The sequence below is a fragment of the Scophthalmus maximus genome, chromosome 11 (genome assembly GCF_022379125.1).
Source record: "Scophthalmus maximus strain ysfricsl-2021 chromosome 11, ASM2237912v1, whole genome shotgun sequence".
Classification (NCBI taxonomy): Eukaryota; Metazoa; Chordata; class Actinopteri; order Pleuronectiformes; family Scophthalmidae; genus Scophthalmus; species Scophthalmus maximus.
The window spans coordinates 18,197,501-18,215,453 of NC_061525.1; the positions used below are offsets into that span (position 1 = coordinate 18,197,501).

The following is a 17,953-nucleotide window of genomic DNA, read 5'->3' on the forward strand; positions in this document are numbered from 1 at the left end:
ATTGGAGCACCGAGCACTTTTGCTAGCACCAGTCCTCTTGAGCGTGTGAGTAAATGGAGGGCAGACGAACACATTGTGGATAAAGGGGGTGGAGACGGTATGGGGGGGGGGGGGGGGGGGGGGGGGGGGTAACAGGTGGAGCCTCTTTCAAGTTCCCCCAGTGGCCCAGAAAAGTGACCCCCCCTTTCCCTCAAGCCGGTTTCACTGATTTGTTGCATCTTGGATACAGCGCCGCGGGAGTCGGTGTCCCCTCTCTCCGTCCCCGAGCCTCTCGTCCGCTCTCCTCTCTCTCTCTCCTTCACCTCACATCCTGATCCCTCCCTCCCTCCATCCTCTCGGAGCAGCGGCGGCGGCGGCGGCAGGCTGATGGATCGTCCGGGTCGGCAGGGTTGACAGGCAGGTTGATGTAAGACACGGGGAGACAGGAAGACACGGTGCTTATGCGTGTGTGTGTGTGTGTGTGAGCGAGAAAGAAAGAAAGAAAGAGAGAAAGAGAGACGTGGCTTCCCTCGTCCTCTCCGTTACACCCTCTCTCTCTGTCCTCCATCCCCTCTTTCTTGGCACTTCTAAAATCATTTGTTGATACCTTGACCCCATCCATTCTCCTCTTTTTTTAATCATGTCATGTTTGTTTTTTTAGCAGCAGTAGCCCCTAGAGGCCTCGAGGCTAAAGAGACGGGACGACCATGACCAGGACGTTCGCTGATACGAAACTCAGGCCTATAGCCGAGAAGACACGCGTGGGGGGACGTGAATGAGAAACATTGCATACGTAGGACAATTTTTTGGGGAAATAAATGTAGTATCTTTCCAGGAATAAATGCCAATGGCTCTCATAATTTGTCTAGCTGAGCGTTAGATATTACATTGTCAACATAAATCCGCCATTTATAAGATGCAGCGCCCTTTTGCCTGTAACCTCGCTGATACCCCCTCTACATTCGTTTAAATGCTAGTTACCTAATCACATCACGGTGCCTTACTTTAAATGAACGTATTCCACCTTTTTAACTTAATCCCAAAGCTCTGTACTTTAACACAATTAACCCCAACGACACATGTAAATTCAGTGCCGCCGTCTCAGCCGCGCACCATCTTACACGGGATCCGGAGCAGCATCTACGCTGCGGTGATCTCTGGTGAGTCGGGAAAAAAAAATGTGATGATTACCTCCGGGGAAATTTAAAACCAATGGTTTCCGAGAGATAAAAACAGCTCTTTAACTTCACATCCGAAACCCGCGCTATCACGCTGCGCGAGTTCACTCGCCCAGTGTGCGGCGTCTACAGATCGATCCTCTCAATGAGAGAGGGGAGGGCAGAGGTCACGGGACAAACACATACGCGCATTCTCACCCCAATGTTTTTGTTGGACCCCTGTTTGGCTGAATACAGGTTACCAGCGTGCATTAGTGAACAGAGGTTGGAGTCGATTGTCGCTGAGGCTGTGGCCAAAAGCTGCAGGGGGAACAAAAAAGATAATGATTTGAAAAAAAAAAAAAAGCATTGGATCATAAAATGGGATTGAAGCTCTTGAGGAAAAAAACCTTTATTTATTCTGTGGTGGGAATTTCTTTATCCACTACAATAAAAACGTTCATGTTCTCATACCGCTCTGTTACGGCGACGTTCAGTCCAGTGTGTTTTACTGTCATCATTTCACAGTATTTGTGTCCCCTCTCACGGTTCCCGTTTTATTCCGCTCACGCCTGCTCGCCTGCATGTGTGAGAGCATGATCTGATTATCAGACCCGCCGTAAAGGGCCGGCTGGTGGGAAGGTAATGAACTGTAAATGCATTGCCTGTGAAGTCATTCAGTCATGAAATGCACATACCTTTGTCTGCACCTGAGAAACGGGTACTGTATAACCAGTGTGTGTGTGTGTGTGTGTGTGTGTGTGTGTGTGTGTGTGTGTGTGTGTGTGTGTGTGTGTGTGTGTGTGTGTGTGTGTGTGTGTGGGAAAGCGAGTGAGAGTGAGAGTGAGAGTGAGAGTGAGAGTGAGAGAGAGAGAGAGAGAGAGAGAGAGAGAGAGAGAGAGAGAGAGAGAGAGAGAGAGAGAGAGAGAGAGAGAGAGAGAGAGAGAGAGAGAGAGAGAGATTTCTGTTTTTACTTCGGCAAGCTAAATGCTTGCACGCGTTGTCAGGGGAAGTTTGACATTAAAGGGGCTCTGTTTTTCTTTTTCCAATTCTTACCTTCATCGAGAGAATGTAAGCGTCAAAGTTGCTGACAGCATCATTCATATCCCAGTGTAATTATAACGCTTTAGCTTTCAATATCCGGCCTCGCCCATTCATGCTCTGTCAGATCAATCGAAAATTTGAAAAGTCATCTTTATTTGGTTTTTTTTCGTTAAATGTGGCTTGACGAAAGAAAAGTCGTTGAGTGTGGGAAGAGAAAGTCTCATGGCTGCATGTGTGTGTGTGTGTGTGTGTGTGTGTGTGTATGTACATGTCGTGGGTCTAAGATTTGATTGGTCTTGTGAGACCTGATTGAACCACTCCCCTGGATTGAACTAGACATCAGTAAAGCCTGACGTGGCAAAGGGCTACTGCTGAGCACGCACTGCTTTATTTATCACCCCAAAGTGTGTGTGCGCGCGCGTTTGTGTGTGTGTTCACATATTCACGCCTCTCACAAGTGCGTTTGTGATTGAGCGCGGGTCCCGATGTGCGGGTATCCGTCAAAGAGAGAAAGGGAGGGAGGGGGAGAACGTTTGTGTTTAATATGAGTGCGTCTGCACACACGTGCAGACTTATCACTCGCGCATAAGAGTAAGGGACTCTGGACTTCATACATATACCTCAAGGACAGTGGTGAAGTCAGGAACAGAATTTAGATGAAGTGTGTGAGTGTGTGTGTGTGTGTGTGTGTGTGTGTGTGTGTGTGCGCGTGTCTGTATTTATAACACAAGGACAGTGATGCGTTGAAGAGCTGCATACTGATCAAGTGAAGTTGAAGAGAGGGCCTCTGTGTTGGCAGGCACAGCCACACAACAACAAGTCATTCACCTAATTAGTAGACACACACGAGCACATATCACCACACGTTTCACTCAAAGCACGTCTTCAGCTGCAGTGCTGTGAGGTTGCAGTTTGACTTGGACCGGAGACTAATAGGTTTCCCTAATTACCGTTAGACTCATATAGAAATAGCGCTATGCCATAACTCCTCATGGCCTATGAATCAGCAGCGGGGTCGTTAGAGATGGAGGGAGGAAGGAGGAGGAGAAGAGTCCAATGGAAGGAGGGATAATGGATAGAGGGGGCAGAGAGCGAGTGAGAGGGAGGACGGAGGAGATCAATACAGTCTGTACTGTACCGCCAGGGCTGAGAATCTGCATATCACGAACAGGACGGGGGAGGAGTGTAGGTGTGGACAAAAAAAACACACACCCACTGTAAGTTTTCAGGAGAAGGTGCGATGACAAAGATGGGGAGGCTCTTTTCTTCTCTGTGGAAATGGAGCCGCACGCAACAAGGACGTCTGCGAAGATTCTCAGTCGCCAGAGTTCAGTCGAGGGCAAACAAGGACGCGTCACAGAGCGAGATAATGGAGGATAACACAGCGAGAGAAACGCAAAGGGAAAAGAAAGGAGAAGGAGAGTCAAGCTGCAGGAGGAGGAGGAGGAGCGAGAGTGACAGGGCGAAGGGGGATTTGCGGTTTTGCTCGATAAGCGCACTGTTTTTTCTTTCCGTCCTGCTTAACCCGCACGACGTGCACGTGCACACGCACGCCCCAAATAACCAACACTGTTCTGTTGCAGCAAGCTCCTGGCACCTGACAAAAGTTCACCCGCTCAGAGTTGCCATGGCGACGGGGAGATTCGTTGTTGCTACCCGCACAGCCTGACTTCCAACCTGATGAGCGAGAGAGAAGAGAGAGAGAGAGGGAGAGGGATGAAACAGTTAATTGATTTTTTAAATGAGGATGTTTATTTGATTACAAAAATGAAAAAATTGGAATTTCATGGTGCAAAAAATCCCATATTTAGTTTTTAAGCATTTTTAATTAATGTTTGACCAGATGTTGTTTTTTTCTTACATCAAGTATTGGCTATTTGTGTTTGTGTGTGTGTGTGTGTGTGTGTGTGTGTGTGTGTGTGTTTGGCAAAGGCATTTATGATTTATTAGCCTCTGCTGGGATGAAAAGTAATCCATAAGCAATCAATCTTGATTTTAGATTATATTCAGCAATATATTTTAGAATCTTAGATATGGTATCGATGTACATCATGCAATATCGAAAAAAGTACATATATCACCTGCAACAGCACTTTTCGCATTTATTCCATTCCAACAACAACAACAAAAAAAGGATGTATAATATGTAGTTTGCATCATTTAGGTTAATTTCCATTGATGCATTTAGAATTTTGGTCAAATAAAAATAAAATGGGTCTTTGTTTAAATCTTTTTACGACGTATGTACATCTATTTTAACTACTCTAGTGACACTGTAGATTTTACGAGATCATGTATAAAAAACCATCTTATGTGTGATGAAAATAACATACTAATAGTCTCATAAAAAAGGCGAAACTGGTTTGAATAATATGACTGATCATTGTTACTGGCAAAAATCTAATTTAAATTCTTTCCTACATTCAATTTATTCTTAATCACAAATTTTGAAACAAGGAAAATCTACAGTACATTTACATCATTTTCTTCAAAAAAACAGTAACACCATTCCTAACAATTACAAAGTTAAAGTTGAAACGCAGTCTAAGTGACATTTCTGCTTTTCCCACAGACGTGCACACAATTTAACCGATGCAACTCCTATCAGACACAGGAAGAGGAACCGGAGAGCTCATGTCTCAGCGACTTGTCAAAAAGGTTCATGCCGGTTTCTTGAGGTCGAGATTTTTCTCTGATTTTTTCCTCCTTGAGTTTGCTCGACAGGCAGAGATGATGAGTGAGTAGGTTGTTGTGGGTGTTTTATAAGGCTGCAGCTGAAAGAAAAAACATCATACACACACACAGTATCAAATGCATAAATCTCCACATAGAACTATATGCAAAAACACCAAAATGTTGTGTTGCACAAAAATAATTCCAGGCAGGCTCCCCGGGACGGGCTCAGCTGCACAACAGCTCCCCTGGAGGGACACTTGAGCAGGGCAGATGTTTGCCGGGGCAGCTGTTTCACCTGAGGTTCATCCAGTGGTCGTTCCAAACGGAGCGCGGCCCCCGTCCCGTTGAGAGGGAGCCGCTGCTCACCACCGACGGCAAGTGCTCGCTCACGGGGGAACATCAGGTCTCCGTCAATGACATTGTCACGCGCGTGATCTAGACCTGAGATGACTTCTGTTGCGATTTATTTTCTCTGTGAATGAAATATACTTGACTTGGCCAAATGCATGCAAATCAATCATGCTGCATGAAGCCAGCCTTGTCCATTAGCGGAGCATCAGTTAGGGCTAATGGGTTTTTTTTTTCCAAACCTACGCCGACAAAGTTGACCTTTGCTGAAAATGTGTCGGCTCAAAACCCAAACATGAGGGACTGTTGTGGTGTTGATTAGGGCTTCCATTAGAATGACTGTCATGCATGGCATGTGTGAGTGGGGTGAAAAAAACGAGGCAGAAATACTGATAAGGCAGTAATCGTCTCCGGATGAGTTTCGCTTGCGCGGTATCATTTTATAGCACGACGAGGTTGCTGTCGTCAGCACATTCAATTTAAGATAATTAGCTGTCAGATTATAGTGGCTGTTAAATCTCCTATGCAATCTGAGAGAAAGTCAGGGTGTCCGGGGCCGGTAGTCCTAGAACGTCTCTTTTATGGGCAGTTTTAAGCACAGAGAGAAAGACACACATACACAAACAGCATGCCCTTTTCTTTTTCTTCTTCTCAGCACACAGATATGAAGTATTGAAATATTGACACTCCACAGACGAGCTCAGCAGCAGTAGTAAATTTTAGACACTTGAAAAGTTTTTTTTGCCTGCTTCTCTGCTTCATGTGCAATAATCTCCATCTGCGCTGAACTCCAGGCCATCCGGAGTTCACAAGGTCAAATCGCAGGTTTCGCAACTTGGCTAAAACGAGATAGCGAGCGGAATACACCCGCTTTGACATTGTTTCGACAGATAGCGGCAGCGGGGTGAGCTTTGTACGGAGCACGGATAACAACATGAGCACAGACAGAGACAAATAAATAGTGTGTGTGTGCGTGGTTAAAGTTGTGCATATGCATTTTCTTCTACATTCTCCCCCATAGGGGCGTGACAGCTGCCGTGCTTATGGGAAAAGCTGCATAATGGGAACACTTAGACAGGCCACCTGCGTAATATTGCTTGTGAAGCCACTGGTAATACAGCAGCTACAGACAAACACAATCACAAATGGCAACACCACCGTATAATGGCTTGATGACTTTTTACACCCATTCAAAGACTTGAGTTTGATCTATGTGCGGCAGAGGGCAAAGATGATAATTTTTTTCCATCAGTAGGCTTAATACTGGGGAAGCAGTTTCACTGTGCCAGGAATGATCCATTAGCCAACCCAAGCCATAATATGACACAGCGTGGGCAATTTTTGATGCAGCGGGAGACCAAACAAATTTATTGTGAATCATATACCAATGAAAGCACAATGAGCACAAAAGCAACATCAGCGCCCCTAATAAGATAATATATCTTTTTTTTCAGAAATACGGTTTTATAGATCAGCCCATATTTTATATTTTATATTTAATTAGAGCTTTTGAAATTAAGCGGTGCACTGCATTTCACTGGATCTGATGGACTTCATAGTTCTCATTGACCAAAAGGGATTTTCTTTTTTTTACTTTCGCCTGTTTGAGGCATCTTTACACAAACTATCACTATCACTATGAACATAGACTGTATATAAAAATGGAGGTAGGCACCGGGTCCCGAAAATCCATGAGTAAAGTCCATGAGAAAATGACTCTACCACTCACTTGATTTATAAGGTCAGTAAACATTTTCCTGAGCTGTTTATGGTCTTAATCGCTAGTTTCAAGTCTTCTTCAATACTGCATGATTTTGATTTATTATTTAGAGGAAAGTAGAAGGTAGAGCACTATTTGGATTCAGCGTGATTGAAAGCTGGTTCATCCAACTGGTGCATGGTTGCGGGTGTAGGTGGCCGCGCAGCCGACGAGCTGTCAAGCAGACCCACCCTACATCCGGTTGCGAAAAAAGCCAACATGGCGCCGGTCAAAATGTGAAGCTCAAGGCTTCAAAACCAATGAGTGACATCACGGTGGGTTTGCCACTTGCTTATGAAGCAGTGCACTTACTGTGGCAGAAGCAGTAGCAGCTGGCATTGAAGTAATATCATCGCCATAATCAGAATCCATGTCGTGTGTGTGTGTGCGCGTGCACGGACACTCATCTAGAGTGAGGGGTTTAACTTAAAACTAGAATGGAGTGTATACCTCAGCCAACAGTACCCTTCTATTCAGTCAAGCCGCTCCAAATTGTACGCACTCATACATATCAGTACCCTAATTATGATGGATTTCTTCAACAATATCCATCAATTATTCCCTTGGAAATTGTTGACAATGTCAAAAAATAGCAAAGAAAAAACAACAACGCAATGCTCTCACAGTGTCAAAGAAAGTGATAAAAATCTTTTAAAAATTCCCTTCCACCAAGTTCCGTGGAAATCAGTTCAGTAGATTTCGCCTAATCCTGCTGACAAATCCACAAACAAACAAACGGACTGGGGCAAAATCGCAACCTCCCTGGCAAAGGTAACGAACAAACAAACAAACTGACAGTGGGTGAAAACATAACCTCCTGGATAGAGCTCACGACATGTTCCCCGCAATGGAGAAGACACGTTTTCTCAGGAAAAGAGGATAAAGGTGCGTCTCAGAAAATTTACTCAACTAAAAAAAGACTCTTGCTCTGTGATGCAGACATAAGATTGACATTTATTCTGTGTGGATACTGAGAATGGAGGAGGTGGTGAGCAATGCAGTATGAAAACAAACAATCATTAGAACAAATTGAGATGTTGTGTTTTGAAAGGTTCCAAGGTGGATTTCGCCAACACTCCTCTACCAGCCCCAAGGAACAACAACAGGCTTTTTTTTTATTTTCACATGCAAAAGCCCAGAACACAAGGTTAATTAGTGTTGGCACTGTCTTGAGTGATGAGTAGCAGGTTTTTATGAACTGTAATTGCACCCCCCCACCAGAAAACACTTGCTTGTTAAGGAGGTAGAGGTACATTTTTAAGGAAACTACTTGCTAATCAGTAGATTCCTTGGGGTATAGTTGCATGAGAATGTACTGTACCATACAGAAATTTGTGGTTGTTGTTCAAGTGGCATTTCGCTTTGCTAAGCACGTGTGTCCATGGTAATTAGACTCACTCAAGGTGGTTACTAAGGCCACAGTGGACATCATGGAGCACACTGCTGTTTTGGTATCCGCAGTCAACAATGGCAACAATGAATGTGACAGCATGGCTGTTGAATCAGTTTTAATTAACACTATTGGAGTTCAATATGAATATTCAACAATGAATTCCTTTTTTTAAAGCCCCAGTGTGTAATTTTGTACTTTTCTGGTGGCATCTGGTGGTAAAGTTGCAAACAGCAAAACAACTGAGCATCCTACAGGGGACACTTTGTTGGTGGCGCACCGCTAATTCCATTTCCGGTTTCCCGCAGCGCTGGAAATTCAACGCGAATGCAAGATATTCTAAAAAGCATTTTCTGCAATTGTATTAAATGCTGTTCCATTATACCTTGGAACCGCCTAATGTTACTATATTTAACTCATTCAAAGTTGACGAAAAAACAGGTTGCAGGTGATTTAACATATCTGAATACACAATTATGGACAATATATTCAATTTCTGTGAAAACGTTCCTCTAAATATTACACACTGTAGCTTTAAATTTAAAATATCAAGCAAAGATTTGTTGAACTGACAGACATTTTAAAGGTTTCGGTGGGACGGTTTGGGAGACAGCGACATTCATGTGATCACACCAAGCTACAATGTTTGCTAATATGTTAAAGACGGATTTCAAACGTGTAACAATATTGTTTGTGGGCGCTGCTTTAGAACAAAGGTCAGAGGCTACGTACTAATTTGTTCTCAGATTTCTCAGATCCTGGGTTACCGAGCTTGACGATTTAAACCTTTGACATTTAGGAGACGGCCCTAAGTAACAGTTAAACAAAATAAAAAGATGATACAGGAAACAGTAACTAGTAAGGATGCTATGAAAATGGGTGGTTGATTTGAATGTTTGTTTTTTTTAGGGGATTCTTTAATTTGTCAAGTGAAACTGTGAAAAGGGTGAATCAACAAAGGTTGCGCTGGACAACAGCTGACTAATTCAAGCATTAGACTGAGCGTGTGGATTGGAACAGCAATCTTCCTAAGTGAGCATTTATATCTTCATATGGTCGATTATTAATAGAAGTGGCATTTATAACTGGAGGGAATAATTTAGTGTAGAGACGCATAGGCAGAGAGCCAGATAAAAAATCCGTAAGACCATTTATTATATCGCAACCTTGAGAATGTTTTATTGTGCTTCCAGAAAGCAGTTACAAAATGGCAATGTATATGACAAAACATTTAGGTTTGGGAAGAACCAGTTACATATAATCTTGAATACATTACCAGATTACAAAAAATAGTAACTTCATGTATACATTTCTCAACAATATTTTGGTGAATGTTACTTATCTCAGGTGGCCAGTTTTGTTAATGTTTTTTTTTAAATAGAATTTAGAGATAATGATAATGGAGTATTAATTCCTTTTCATTTACATAAAGTGGAAGAAATATTTTTGAGGAAGCACTCCTCTTGCACTTCTCGTAACAAGTTACAAGAAATGCTTTTTGCTGTGCATTTTATTTAACATGTTTTTTAAAGAGTAAAAAACATTTAGAAGTAATCCAAAAATAATCCTTAAGTATTCTGTTTAGATAACATAATTTTTGTAATCCGCTATAATACGTTACTGATTACAAAAATTGTCATGTGATTTGTATTCAGTAACTGACTAGATTTCAAAGAAATCTGACCCAACCCCGAAAATATCACAAAAGTAATCAAATGCACAAAAAAACACCCATAGCTGTACATTTGGTCCAACTGTAGACATTACCGATTAAAAAAACAAATTTGTGTTATATATGTTATATAGTTAAAATCTTGATTTAGTCAGATATGTTATGAGGTAGAGACAATCTAGATCCCAGTGTGGTAAAGGCCCCTTGTCATATCCACATGGACACAACTGCGCACACATGAGCACAATAAACTTGGTCAGTTGGCAGCTCTCAATGTTCAGTGCCTAGGTTCAAAGTGACAGGATCAATACAGGGGAGTGAACTGCCAATTTCAGTTTTTTTCTTTTTCTATTGAAATTGGCTGGCGCTGCATTCTAGAGGGAGAGCACCTGAAATTGGCAGTGCCAGAGCGGAATTAGATTTGTGCGGACAGAAAGACTGAGGAGTGAGCAGAATGATCAGGGACAATAAGAATAAGACTTGAACTCCCACCTCTCCGCGCACATGCACACAAACTTCTACATGCCCTCATGACATAGTTACGCACATTGTATCTTAGCCAAATTCTGGAGACAGTTCAGACCCGTCTACCCTTCGTCTTCCACCGTCACAACAACACGCACCCACCCACACAGGCTCACCCAGAGCTCATCTCTGCCTCTTCGATCGTATAGTCCGTGGCAATCAAGCTCTGAGTTGGAAGAAGAGAGGCCTGGGTCTCTGGGCAGCGAGTGTGTCATTCTGCTCACTGGGATGACATGGACTGAAGCCATCGCCCAACTACAACGAGTGTGCTGGCATTGGACGGATGTCAGGCCATAGAGACTCTACTCAATTTCAACCATAGATTTTTCTTTTCTTTCTTTTTTTTTTTAGCCTGACAAGCTTAATCAACAGGCAAGTGTGGAGTTTTAAGGATGCACAGCCAGTGGCGCCAGACCACAGACGATATCGAGCGTTTTGTACCCTCATATTCATGACATTAAGTCAAAAAGATTACTGATACTATAATATAAATATATCATAATAATTATAATATAATATAATATAATATAAACATATATTATTATATTATTATAATATATTTATATATATATACTATAATATATTCTGTACAGAAAATAAGTAGCTGGAGCCAACAAGTTAGCTTATGTTAACATGTTAACTGCAAAAGGTGAAAACAGCTAGCCTTGCTCTGTCCAAAAGTTAAAAACAAAGAAACAAATTGACTACTTGCACATGGTCCCGTTCAACAATGGCACTGTTTCGTTAGCTGATCGGTAACGAAGTGTCCGCTGCAGAACTTCGTGTGAGAGGTGACAGAGAAATGATCGCGACGTATGTTTACCAGCCGTCTTCTTCTCGTGTCGGGATTGGTCGGGAACCCATGAGAACTTAGTACGCCATTAAATTCCGATGACGGCGAAAAAAGTGCTCCGCGTACTTCTTCGTCTGTTTTGAAAATGTCACGTTCTGGACATTTTCCTGCGTAGACTCGTGACAAAACTCTAAATGACGTAGTGAGTAAACACAGTAACAGTAAAGGGACCGGAAACAGACGAGCAGCATTTCTTTGAAACGGAAGCAGGCCTACGTCACGAAGCCTAGTACATGAAGTCCATACACTACCAAAGTTCACAAAACTTACACAAAGCATATGTTTTGTTCAAGCCACGCAAAAAGGAAATTGCAAAAGAAAATATTGAAAGACAACATGCCATTTCATGTGTGGACTTTTATCTTTCTACGCCCTTTCGGAAGTCTACGATTACCATTTGCTAGCTCTGGCTACATACTAGCGTAACACAATAGAGAGTAGTATCGATATTTTCACCTAACTCTCAACAAGAGAGTGACTCAAAATATATTTCCCAAAATGTCCGTGTGTTCCTTTTAGGCACAAGTTACTCTACTTTAATTCATTTTAAATCTGTTTGATAAGTGGCGTGCAGCGGATCATCCCAAAGGCTGCATGCAAATGTCGTACACGCAGAAATGGGTGCTGAAGCGTAAGAGTGTGAGTACCTGCATTACACGTGATCAAACATGTGATTTACAAAACGATGGCTCCAGTATCATCCATGATATATAACATTTAAATACAAAAGTATCTCTGAAGCATTGACCACGGGGGATTCCTTACCAATACATCATAATCAGACGATCTAATGATTTGCCCGTCTACTGTAACCTGTCCGCTGAATGCTGCCAAGTGAGGAGTGGTAGAAGTGGCGATTACTGTTGCTGAGTCACAGCCTGCATAAAACAACAACAATACACACTTATCTTTTGGCACGCACTCGCGAAAACACACAAACAGACGTGCGTGTGCAGTGTAGAGTAAAACATGATTGCGGGAGAGATTGTAACAAGCTGATATGGGGATTTTAGGCTCAAGTTTTTTTCACCCCCTCACACTGTACATGGTTATCTGACATTTTATGGCTTCAGGGTCTGCATGGTGAGACTGTAAAACACATGCACGCACACACACAGAGCAGTAAAAGAGTGGTGAGCCCCCATGACCACAATACATCCCGTGCATTATAAGCTTCTATCTGACTTGAACTCAGGAGCACTTAGCTTTGAACACTGGAGAGAGCCGAGGTAAGACTGCAGCCGCAGACGGTCTAGTTGTTCGACTCAGAAAATGATTATCTTTTACTGCACTCACACTGCACATTGACTAACACTGATACGATCATTTGTTGATTAAAATCCACGGTTTACAATCTGGACAATGTGTTTTTAACTACAGCATCAACATATGATAATGACGTATATATTGCATTAAAAACTCCTTTTAGTTATAGACAGACGCTTAAATGAAATGGATGTTAGCTCTAAAATAGTTTGTTCATCTCTTTGTAGCTTCCATAGCTTTGAATTAAGCATTTCCATCTTCTTCACATTAATGTGGACAGACTGTGACTGAGTTTGTAATGATTATGTCGGTTGCGTGTAGCTCTTTGCCTCTAGAGTAAATATCCACTTTAATTTGCAACGCGGCCCTGACGAATGTCTTTGGAGGGCTATGGGTTTTTTTGTGGCATATAAAAAAATATGGTCCATACTTTTTATGCTGGTCTTAAACATAATTACAGGTGACAAACTGCCTCTTGGGCGAACTTAAACTTTTAAGGATACGTCTCAAAGCAACCAGTGAACAAAATGTATTAAGTAAAAGTTCAAATGAAATATCAGACAATATTTTAAACTGCTTGTGCCCATGGGAACGTCCTCAGTGCAACTATAAAGTCCCCCCGACTGGTGTGTGTGTGTGTGTCTACACATCCGAATGTCTGTGTGTTGCGAAAGGTAAAATGATATGGTGTTATGGGTGGAAGCTTTTTTTAGGCACTTAGTGTAACCTAGATGGAAGAAGAGAGAGAGAGAGAGGCGAAAGGGTTTGTACGGTCTGAATGTCCGGTGTCTCTGTGTTATTGCATGCTTGCGGGAGCTTTTCAGTGTTTTTCTATGATGTGCAGCCGTTTGCCTAAACACTTGGGGGGTGGGGGCGTGCATGCACTGGTTTGGCTCTCGGCCTCTCTCTTCGCCCTCGCCTGCTCTTCACAGCACATTAAACAGAATTGCTATATGCCTCTCATTCATCCGAACACACACACACACACACACACTCCTTGTTTTCCAAGAGTACATTGGAGTGAAGCCTAATCGCTTGAGTGATATGATGTTTGCCCCTGCAAAAAACTACATCTGGCTTTGTCTCTCTTTTTCAAACTTTTGTCCATTTCCTCCTTCGTCTCTATTGTTCCCCTCAGTTCGGTGCCTTCTCTCAACTTTAGAGAGCTTCCGCAGGGTCCAAGGTTATTTTATAGGAAAATATATACGTGTGTCTGTCTGATCTGTGTTTCCTATACATTTCTGGACATTTGTGCATGTGTTTCCTGCCACTGGGCCTCATTAAGCGGACCTCTGAGACCTTGCCTTCAGTAAACTTGGTGTCATTAATGGGTGTTAATGGTGTTGGCCTTCGTAATCACCGTGTGTATCCATGGTTATGTGTGACTTCTTTTGTTTGATAGATGGGGAAAAGTCGCTTCTCAGGTTTGGAGGTGACCCTCATCGTCATGTTCGCACTGATGTCCGTGGCAGCCATCACTTTCATTGTTCTATTTGCCACAGGAGAACCCGGGATCATCAAAGATGGTGGGTGAACATTTATGTAGATGAATATAGATACATACAAATTTTTAAAAAACCCATTAAGTGTGAAGGTTTATAAACAGAGTTTGGTTTCCTTGAATGATTGACATCAATCAATGGTACAATGATTTTGTGTCAATGTATAAATTTATTATATGTCATATGTGTGGGGACGGTCCTCCACCAAAAAACGACCAGATGGGTCTTTATTTACTACATACAACATAGTTTATTACCACATACAACATAGTTTGTCACATGAGTTGGAGGGCTTGTTGCATAGCTGCACAATGAGAAACAAAGTATCAAACATGCGTTTTTAGGGCAAACATTTCTAAGATTAACCCCAAATTTTGGTTTGTAAAAGATATACCAGAGGGGGAAAATGGTCTGTGACCTGCGATCTAGTGTCTTTCCTCTTTTTACTTGTTGAGTCTTTTTTATTTGTTTCAATAAACTTTCATCAACTTTTATTAATACTGTTGGTCATCATCACCAAAAAATAACAAATTATCAGCCACTGTTCAAGAAAACAGGCAAATCTATGTTTCCCTCAATTCATTGTCCTTTTCTGAAACAGTAATTGGAAATTTTAAAAAATGGCTTTTTGAAATCATCAATATTTTCAACAATGTTTTTGAAAATGGAAGTAAACCTGTTTTCAATTTAATTTTGCCTTCAAAATAACATTCCGTGTTGTTTTATTTCTTATGATGAATGAAACATTAAACTGTTTCCCTCACAGCAGAATACAAATTTGAGGGGATTTTAAATGATGCTTTCTTGCCTGCCTGCTTTCCGTGGGTGTAAAAAGAACTTTCGGGTATATATCCTCCTTTGTAGGAATTTAACAGACAGAAAGGAAACAGCTGAGAAGTGAAGGGACAGTCAACGAGAGAGAGAGCTGCCAGCCAATCACTGTCAAGTCAGAAATTGAGTGACAAAACAATTATTGAGAGACAGTCCTGTTTTTCGTTCTCAGATTTTCATTTCAGAGTAGAAAATCGCTTAACCGGGGTTAGGTATTGATTGAAATATGTTGAAGCTGATTCCAATTCTGCTTATTGATTCCGGTTTTTATTGATTATCCCTTTTTTAATTCCAAAAATTGTATTAACTATGTACTGAATACATACATGTATGATGCACAGACATTGTATAAAGAGGATGCCCGCTCGCAAGCAAGGAATTATTGTGTGTTAGTGTGCTTCCTCAATTGCAATGTGAAATGAAAATTAACCAGAACAAATGTCAACGATGAAACAAAGACATGAACCTTGGTTCGGACCTTGGTCCTGACTTTCAAGAGTGAAAATGCCCTAAAATGGAGAAATAGTCTGGATTTTAAGTCATGAAATTACAGGATTTTCTCTTTGAATTCACGTTTGATTTAATTTATGGAAACATTTCAACTTTTTTTGCAGAAACTACACTACCATTTGTTCCTCAGTGTCCCAATATCCCCCTGGCTGAAAGAGTGGACTGTTTCCCTGATGCAGGAGCCTCAAAGGTAGCAACGATCAGTTACAAAAGTCCGATGTTATGTCGGTGGTAAAGACAAAGTCTGAACAGAACGCGTCTTGAGAAGGTGCTTCCACCAAGACTTGGTGTGTGGTGGCAGCAATGACAGTTATGGTGAAGAAGATGATGATGGCAATAACACCAACCATTCTGTTCTTCACCAGCGAACATGTGAACAGCGCGGATGCTGCTGGGGGCCACTGGACGAGAGAAACGTTCCCTGGTGTTTCTTCTCAACCAACCACGGATACACAGCGGAATCAGTAGAGCAGCCGAATCCTTACGGTAAATCCCCTCCCTGCTCTCTCACTAACTCTAACCCTTACACTCACTGACCAGTGGGAAACATTTCTATTTGGCTTATTTTCTAATTCCTTCCACTCCACCTTCCCTCAGTCCATCTGTCTTCTTCACATCACCCCCCCCCCCCCCCCCCCCCCCCACACACACACACACACACTCCGACATTTTCACTCACTTTGCCTACGGCACAATTTTTCTGTGCAATATGACATGGGTGGCATATCAGAAAAACATGATTGACTTTGCACCATGGAGGGTTTTCCATTTTCTGCTTGATTTCACTGCGTTATGTGGAACTCAAGTTAGTGTGCAAACGCACGACGAGACATTGGACATTTTGTATTAAGTCTGCACTACAACATTTTATGTCACATTATTGAAATAGTATGAGAACCGTTTTTTGAAATATTACAAAATGTATTTGGGAGCTTGTTTAGTGTGACAAAGGTGGTTAAACTGGAAAAATGGCAAGTGCTTAGACTGAGTGGAACATTATTAAGGACACATCATTCACAGCCTGAGATGGGGCTTGATGTTATTTGACAAGGACTTTTACCAATACATAAAATACATAACAATGAAAGCGCTCCGTCTTCTTATACAAGTTAAACTGTCTTCAAATATTCTTTCATGCATTCTGCTCTGGTTTTGCTCAAGGCGGCTATGCAAATCACGATCATTTACCTCAGAGGCAAGTGAGCTGTGTAAGCACGCTGCTCCCTTTGATCACAGTGGTAAATGAATAACCTGGGAATATGTCTGTGTTTCAATGGAATCCAGTTTACTGGATGACCTCAAACCGTGGACTAATGTAATTGTATTGTAATATTTCACTCATCTTTGCATGAAATAGATATTTTTTCATTTTTATTGTTTAATGTTTTTAACGTGTCTTGTGTCGGCCACTGGATAGCAGTGGGGCCCACAGTGATTATTCAACAGACCAATCTGTTTGATATCAATACAGAAAATCGGGGTGCGTGTGCAAGTATTAAAGGAGTAGTCACTTCATCACTGTGAGGCTGCCAGGCAACTTGCGGAGCCTCAGGTTACTGTTTCCAGTGAAGAAAAAGTCAAGCACACAACCCCCGTGTTAAAACCATAACATATTCTTTCTAAACTTAAACTATTTTTTAGTTGTTGGGTTTTTTCATGTTAGTGAGCCTTAAAGGTGCTGATTGGCATGATTTTTAGAGGATATTTCTAAAAATATTGAACTATTTCTTTAAAATCTAAAACTTAATTATTCATCATTTTGCCTTTTTTACGACGGTATTTCAGTACTTAGTTATACGTACTATTTTAGTGGAGCAAATGGGAAGCGTGGAGGAAACATGACCGATACACTCGCTATTTTGTCTTTTGTGCTTTGACTAAAATATTAAAAAAAATATAACACTAGCTGTTGTACTACATTGCCTCAAAAGTATTTTTGCACTGTTTATTCCGTGTTAATTTCAGGATTAAGTAGTTAAATCATGTATTTCTTTTGGCCTTGGCAAACCTGCCGTCCACCCACACGGGTTTTTTCTGTTTAGACCTCCTCTCAGGACTGTGTGTGTGTGTGGACGAAGTTCCAGCTCCATTCTCCTGTTCATTTTGTAGCACCTGTTTGGGCGGGATGACTGGTCCACCTGTTATCATGCTTATTGGTTCTTAATAAGAGTTTTGTGACTTCATAAATTCTGTTGACGGTTTCACTCATCAGGTCTAATCAGCCGGAGTACATGAAAACCCCTGTGTGGGTGTGCCAGCGCTCCCCTTTTTCACACTGTGTTGTAACCTTTACCCTCAAACATCACGTGTTGTTTTGCAGTGATGAAGGCCCAGCTGAAGAGAATGGCCTCTCCTTCTTTATTCGGCGATGATATACAAGAGCTGGCATTCCACGCAGAAATGCAGTCAAACAATCGACTCAGATTTAAGGTACACACCGA

The 17,953-nt window shown here is 41.8% G+C and overlaps 1 protein-coding gene across 2 annotated transcripts in view; it reads left to right on the forward strand.

Annotated features, from left to right (window-relative positions):
• Nucleotides 1-7,760: 7,760 nt before the first annotated feature.
• Nucleotides 7,761-17,953, forward strand: part of si (sucrase-isomaltase (alpha-glucosidase)) — a 64,028-nt gene continuing 53,835 nt past the window's right edge. Inside the window, exons 1-5 of one of the 2 annotated variants that reach the window (XM_035623541.2) lie at nucleotides 7,761-7,848; nucleotides 14,072-14,195; nucleotides 15,617-15,702; nucleotides 15,878-15,998; nucleotides 17,833-17,942. In XM_035623541.2, coding sequence (XP_035479434.2) covers nucleotides 14,072-14,195; nucleotides 15,617-15,702; nucleotides 15,878-15,998; nucleotides 17,833-17,942 — 441 coding nt within the window. In that variant the 5' untranslated portion in view covers nucleotides 7,761-7,848. Of the gene's footprint in view, nucleotides 7,849-12,527; nucleotides 12,633-14,071; nucleotides 14,196-15,616; nucleotides 15,703-15,877; nucleotides 15,999-17,832; nucleotides 17,943-17,953 lie in introns of those variants that run through there. The other variant, XM_035623540.2, reaches the window with a different exon arrangement.